At 43.3% G+C, this 7,503-nt stretch overlaps 1 protein-coding gene across 1 annotated transcript in view; it reads left to right on the forward strand.

Annotated features, from left to right (window-relative positions):
• Positions 1-2,627: 2,627 nt before the first annotated feature.
• The window catches only part of VWA3B (von Willebrand factor A domain containing 3B), a gene marked incomplete at its 3' end in the record, with an annotated part of 61,995 nt that continues 57,119 nt past the window's right edge, over positions 2,628-7,503 (forward strand). The window contains exons 1-3 of the mRNA XM_009701725.1: positions 2,628-2,700; positions 3,577-3,795; positions 5,703-5,797. Of these exons, the coding sequence (XP_009700027.1) occupies positions 2,628-2,700; positions 3,577-3,795; positions 5,703-5,797 (387 nt within the window). The remainder of the gene's footprint in view (positions 2,701-3,576; positions 3,796-5,702; positions 5,798-7,503) is intronic.

Raw genomic sequence — 7,503 nt, forward strand, 5'->3', positions numbered from 1 at the left:
GCCAACGCCGGCGAGTGACATGGCCGTGCCTCACCCTGGGTGGCCCCGGTGGCCAGTCAGGCCTTGCCCCACGCTCCTCCTCTTCCTCAGGCCCCGCGGTGGTTTTGCTGTGACACCCTCTGCCCCGTGTCTGCAGCAGGCAGTTGCCCACCTCAGCCCTCCGCACACCTTTCCCCGGGGGTTCGGCGCTTCGGGTGGCATGGGCCACCTTCTCAGGGTGAAACACTGTGGGCTTTCCCGAGGCGTTCCCATGTGTGGGGGACAGCCTGGTCGTAGGGCCTCAGCAAACACTGCTGCGTCTGTTAAAAACTCAAAGCGCGTGGTGGGGGAAAGTTTTAGCAGATTGTTTGCGCTGGCCAGAGCGGAAGGGTAGAGGTGCCCAGATGAACTCCCGTTCACCTTTCAAAAATAACCTGGTTTCATTCAGACTTTGGGCTGAAGGTTATCCCAGCTGTCATCGGTTTTGAATTCCGCTTTCCAAGACTTGAGGTAAACGCGCTGTTTCCGTTGGAAGTCGCTTTGTCTCCTTTCAAATGCTCCTTTTCATACGGCGCCAGCATTTCACGTCCAGGTGCTGTTCAAGCAGCTGGGGGTGGTGCTGGAGGCTAACGCAAGGGACAATCTGCTGCTGCATCCCCGGGCATCTGGAAAATGAGATGGCACCTGGGATTCGTTCTCTGATACAGGCTGCTGCTTGAAACGTGTCTCAGCTATTAACGTGAGAGCGCTGTGGCACTATTTCTGCAGCCTGAGAGAGAAATGACACTAGTCTCTGGTGGCTTGCTATGGCCATTTGCTATGGGCATTGTCTGCCATAGCTCCCCTGTGGCGAGGTCTCCTTTTTACTGGGCTGACACCAAGTCCAGGCTAGTCAGGGGCTGTGCTGCTGGCGGGCATCTACTGCGCAGCGCCTGGGGTGTTAGGGTGCAGAAGAGAGTCCTGTTTTTTGAAAGTCCTGCCTGCCTTTCACGCTGTTCATGTCTTTCTGCATAGGCAGGACAAAGACTGGAATGGTTTATATGTTTCCATATGGGTATTTAAATCCATATAAGAGGAATAAATACCATGTTCAGTTCTGCAGTGAAGAAAGAGGGAGGAGGCTAAGTCTTTGGATTATTATTTTATCCCATTTTTGCTTTTCCCGTAGGAAAAACTGCTTGATGACAATAGCTAGCAGCTGGCTAGCTCATTCCCTCATTCATTCATCTTATTTATTAAAAGAAGAGCCAAGTAAATGGCAAAACATGATGTCTCAAAGCAATACACTCAGCCAATATATGCTACCTTGCTTGCTCTGGCGTTTTGTTTTCTATTCATATGTTGTGTCTTATTCACAATTGGGCCTTATACCACATACACGTACATGTATACATGCATAATTTTTCTTTGTGAATCATCTTGTAGTCTTATAGGCAAAGTTATGAATCTCTTCACAAAATTGCGTCTCAGATACTCCCAGGTTTAGTCATAAATTGGATTATAGCAAAGGTAAGATATAAAGCAAAGCAATAATAGAATATAACACAACTGGCTCACAGCAGGCCAAAACACCACACTTGTTTTTCTAGCATATCTGTGTGGAAACTTACACATTAACTCTTTTTAGGAAGGGAAACCATATTACCAATTTCCCATTTCCCCATTTCTGAGTATGGGACTCCCTGTCAAATCTGACTTCAGCCTATCTTGACATGGGGAGTAGCTATCCTTTTTAATTTATTATAGTATTTTCTTTGAGGAAAATCTTGATCTCAGCCTTCTGCAGTTTATTATTGGCTGGGTCTGTAGAGCTGGTCTCCAGTTCATATTGATCTGTGCATGGCAATATTTTAATTTTTTAAAAATATAATAATTCCTCAGGTTTTTAAGAAGGAAGCAAAGAGGAGCTGCCAATCAAGAGATCTATCATGACAGGCAATCCATGTAAGAGACTTGCCTGGAGTGACTGTGAGTATTTCAGGACTATTTTTGCATAGATTCCATGTTTTCCTGGATAACTTCCAGTTTCATTTGCAGCATTGTGGTGTGCATGCTGCTAGCTGTGTATGAGCCATTCTGAAGCTGTACCAGTCTCACCTGTGCTGTATATGGGATTCTGCGCTGGCCTTTCTGTGTTTTCGGAGGAGGAAACTGGGAGTGACTGTTAGAGTGACTATAAACAGTGCCTGACTATATAGAAAGCTCAAACAGCTGCAAACATTCACCTGGCTCTCTCTAGAGTTGACATCTGTCACTGCTGCTTCTGTACTGAGCGGAGGAGGAGGGCTGGTAAAATGCCAACCTCTACAGGCGTGCCAGCCCAGCGCCCTGCTTGTAGGACTGATGACTGTGAAAGAGCTGGCACCAGTCTGCACCATATAGAAGCCTACTGTCACTGAAAGATGATTTCTGAATACATAGTCTCATTTCCTTTATGTATTATTAACTGAGGAACAGTCTATATCTAATGAACCTTTGTAACCAGGTCAGTTTGTTGTAATATTTGATCTTAGCAGAGAGTTCTGGTCATATTTCATACTAGGCTGAAGGTTATTTTTTGGTCATTAAAGACAGAAGTACCCTTCTTTGTATTTTGGACCAGTTTGATCCTTGCGGGACATTTACAGTCAGCTTACAGTACATGGGCAATGGGGGACTGGGATACTCCGGATAATGTTGATACTGGGGAAAATGGACAGAAATTTCAAAAGTCGACAGAAAGTAAACTTAGATACAGCAAGGCTTTTTAATCAGCTAGAGCCAGCTTAGCTCATGCAGAGTATTTTCAGGATGAATAGGAAATACCAAAGTTCTCCTAGAACCTCCGTGCTGAGGAACAGAGGCATTACTGTTGTCATCACTTCCATTTCTGCCTCGACCACTCTAGGCTCTGGACTGCCTCTGCTGCCAGTTGCAAGTGGAGCTAGCCCAGCCAGCTATACATCAGTGCTGAGATATGTTCGTTGTTCAGTAGAACCTAAAATGAAACTGGACCTTCATGATTTCCTGTGCATGTGTATGAGCCACCACAACCTGGAGCAAATACTGCCAGAACCATCATTTACACTTGAGGTAAATGATGTGAGGAGAGGGAGTTTCACCAGCCTTGCAATAAAGTCAAGATCTGCTTCAGTCAGTGCTATTGCTAATGGTAGGAGTTCAACATATAATTGTTAAGAAAACCTTGGTTATTGCAAAATGCTTCTAATGTGTGTGTAGTGATGATCTGACAATCTTTGAATGTCTGTTAGGAGTTCTGATTCCCAAGATTCGGAGAGATGTCTCAGGAGCTGGAAGAATTGCCATTTGGTAAACTGGACTTAGATTTCAGGGCTTGAATTTCAGCATACAAGAGAGATTTTCTTTAGTAAATTGAAGGCAGAGGTATATGGATGAATAAAAAGACATAACAGAAAGTAGATGTATAGGACTGAGAGCAGGTTTCCAGATTAAGAACATTGTTCAGTATAACAAAACAAGAGGTGAGGGATGTATATACAGCATCCCATGAAATACAGGTGAAGAAAGGAGACAATTCAAGTGAATCATTTGATTAAAGTATAAATGTTGTGTTTCCCTCATTTCTCTTTACAACAGATGTCTTTGATTCAAAGCACAGAGAAGATCCTGAAGATTCCTACAAGGCCCACAAGAAGGAATCGAAAGAGCAGGAAAGGAGACTGGCAGTCAGTCAGTGGGACATGGATGTACAACCCCTGGTTTCATCTTCTAAATGGCTTCGACTTCATGGGCTCAAAAGTAGTGACTTGTCCCTATCTCAGATATTGTCACAGGTTGGATTCCAGCACAAAAAAGGTATAAGACAAATCAGTAACAGAATAATAATAAAGCCCTCAACTTTGAGTAGTCTATAGGGTCACACTCATTTTGCACCCCAGTGTACACAACGGAGATTTTCACGTTATCTTTTATCTTACGATAATGGCAGAAAGGGAAGCTGTATCCACAGTTGCTGTTGACATTGCCTGTTCAGAGAACTGAGGAACTCCATCTCCTTTTGATCTGAGAAGGACATAGGATCTGAGAAGGGCTTTTCTTACTCAACTATACTGTTGCCTTACCCTAGGCTCCAGTTCAAATCCTCTCCAATTTAGCTATAGCTGGGAAATAACTTGTGCTGCTGAGGCTGTTAGTCTTTTTCCTGAAAAGAACACACCATAATATCTCTGTCCATTTTTAGATGGCAAATATAATGTATGCCATGCCATAATCTGCGATCTACTGGTTGATCATCGGCTAGCCAGCCTACTTGGGAATAATATATTATTTCCACGGATGCAGCTTTAAGGAAGCAGTTAAATTTGATTAGAATTCAGGCTGCTTTTCATGCAAAGTCAGACTATAGAAAATGTTCCTTTGCAGTTATCTGACAGCTGGAGGGGAAGAGTTTGCTAATAATTATTAACCACTGCCATAATAGTGCTTTGCAGAGCATGCTAAGATATTCTTTTCTTTGAACAGCTTGCTGCCTGAGAAGTAGGAATTGTAATGCATTGCAATTGTTCTAGGTTACATAAATTAAGATTTTGGCTGGCTTGTGTCCATGGGGCATTCAAAGATCAACAGTGCAGATCCTGAAATCCTGTATGCTGTAGATGAAGAAGAAGCTGTTAAGCAGGGTTAATGTTGTTACAGTGTAATTTTAGGAGCAGAATGTACTAGCTTAGCAGGGCAGCATGTTGTACAGAATAGCTGCTTTGTGACGTTAAATATTCCCACCCCTAATGTCTTCCTATCAATGGAGATCCTGTAGAAGATTTCTAGCTACTGAAAAAGCAGAGTGCAACCTTTTCCTTAGTTGCACCCACTTCTGCACCCATTTAGTTGTGTAAGAGAACAGCATTATCTGTACCAGATTTTGTATTTTGTTTGACGGACAAATATTTGCAAGACCTGTTGTGAGGTAAATGGATAATACAGAAGTTTCATTGCCTAAACCTTTCATTTATTGAAGTTCTATGTAGCTTTTTGGCCTTTAAATAATTAAATGTGGGATTTTCCCCCACTTCTGACTAAAGGGGCAGGGAGCAGCAAGAGCAGGGCTGCTCCGTGGGGTGAAAATGAGCTGGGAACCAAAGAGGACCGCAGCCCAGGCACTGCCCTGGCTGACCAGGGTGCAGTCCTGCAGCATCTAAGCACGGCAGGCAGAGCAGGGTGCTGCTAACAGTGTCCACAGACAGTCCCAGGCAGTGTGAGGTGATGAGCTATGTCCAGGGTCCAGCCAGGGAGTGCAGCCAGGAGCAGCAGGCAATGGAGCCAGAGACAAGACTGGAGACAAGGCCGCAACATAATTCTCAGAGCCACATCCAGGAGACAGAACTGAAGACGAGGCTATAATACAGGGCTGAGAGGTCTATCCAGGAGAGAGGTCCACTAGCAGAACTTGAGACAGGTACACTTACAACACAGCTAAAGCAAAGACTGGATGCCCATGCCTGAGCACCCTGTGAGTAGAATCCCCAAGTGAGGCTGATCAGGGCAGTCAAGGCCTCTTAGTACCCTCAGGGCCCCATCATAGACAAAGCCAGAAAAAATTGTAAAACAAAAACATAATTACAATTTCTCTCAAGTTTCTTAATGTCAGGAGTTTGATACAGATGCATGTGCCTCAGACATGGATGGTATGCACATCAACCTGAAAAATACCTGTTTGAAGTAATCCTAATGATTAGCAACTTGATCATTTGTAACCTTTACTGTAGATTATGTGACCACCTTGGGGAAATCTGTGGCTTCTCGGTATGCAGATGGTCTGTTTCCTCAATACAAGAGTGCACAAGATGGCAGCGTGTATAATGTAAGTGTGACTGACTTGTGGTAACTTCCCTGCGCACTTAGAAGTTATTATCACTATAGCATAATGATGTGACTAAAACGTCTCCCTGTGGCATGAAACACTTATATTCTTTGTGAGAACTTTATCTTCTGAAATTTTTTTTTCAGTTTTGTGAAACTGTTAGTGATAGCAATCAGTGGTAGAGAAGCTAGATATCTTTTCCTTTTTTTCCTTGCAAAGTCTTATGCTTTTGCCTTGGTGCAGCATTGCAGTAAATCTTACCAGACAAGGCTGCAGTTTCTAAGCAACATTTACCCTGTCTTGAAAGAGGGAACACTTAAAAAAGAAGATGCTCAGCCGAGTTTAAAAAAAAAATAATCATAGTCAATAAAACAAATGGGGATGCTGAAATAAGAAGACATAATGTGCTGTCATTGTCGATGCAAAGCGCTGCTTTGCTTAGTGCCAGTGGGTCACAAAAGGCTCAGCCTACTCTATAGAGACAGCTAGCTGGATCTCTGCCCAGACTCATGTTCTGAGGAATGTCTTAGCAACAGCTGCTGGCGGCCCCATTGTTAAGAGGATGGATTCTGATTGAAGAGATACGCATGTGAGTGAGGAGGGGAGAGAGTTAATTCATAAAGGATTTTACAAAAGCAAATGGCTTGGCATTTTTTCTGATAACTAGAATCACTTCTGAGGCACAAGGCTTAAAAATGGGAAAAGAACCATTTCAGGGAGCCTTTTCCCCTCATTTTTTTCCCATTAATTCCATATGAAATATCTACATAATGTCTTCTAATCTTAGGACATGTTGCGAGCAGTAGGAAAGGCATTTCTGGTAGCATTAAGGTAGCAATGCCACTATACAAGATCTGGTGAGATCTCATTTAGGATATTGTGTACAATATTGTGTACAGTTACCACAGGTTGAGAAGACGCAATTCAGACCAAAACAAGTACTAGGAAGAGCTAGTAGGATGAACTGCAATAGAGTGCTGATCTTATAAGGAGGCTTGGTTGATGTTGACGTATGTAAGTAAGACAGAAGAAGTCTGACAAAGGGTAGCATTATTGCCCTTGAATGCCTACAGAAAGGCAAATTACAGGGATAGGGAAAAGCTATAGTTTTCTATGCTAAAAGGCATGCTAGTCCAAGAATAAATGGGTATGAACTGCCATGAATAAATTTAGGCCGGACAGTCGAAGTTTTCCAGCCCGCAAGGAAATGGGAATCTGGACTGGCCAACTACAAGTGAAAGGGTGGTGCAAGAAAACTGCTTTATTTTAAGATGGAGTTTGATCGGTGTAGTGCACTAAGCTTCTTTGTATGAGTCTGGCTGTCATAGGAAGAAACTGGATTTTCTAAGTGCTCCTTCCCAGGCCTACATTCCTTTGGCAGACAGCCTGAGACTCTGTAACTGGGAGGCGCGTTACAGGGCCCTAACTGACATTAAAGAACAGCGAAAAATACAAATGAGAGGAAGAAGCGTGCAGACTGAAATGCAAAATATCTTGTTCTTGTTTAAAAACATTTATATTTCCAAGGTTTTGTACTTAGTCCAGGACAGGTATTTGGAGGTAGAAGGTAGCTGATAAATTAGCTTACATGGGTCAGAGATATTGGGGGAATGTCTTTACTGGAACCTGTGGTGAATTTTTAAACCCACAGATCATTTTGTATGGTGAAAGTGTATACATTTATTCATGGCGGGGGGGGGGGGGGG

Source organism: Cariama cristata, unplaced genomic scaffold, assembly GCF_000690535.1.
Source record: "Cariama cristata isolate BGI_N322 unplaced genomic scaffold, ASM69053v1 scaffold24516, whole genome shotgun sequence".
In the NCBI taxonomy this organism is placed as follows: Eukaryota; Metazoa; Chordata; class Aves; order Cariamiformes; family Cariamidae; genus Cariama; species Cariama cristata.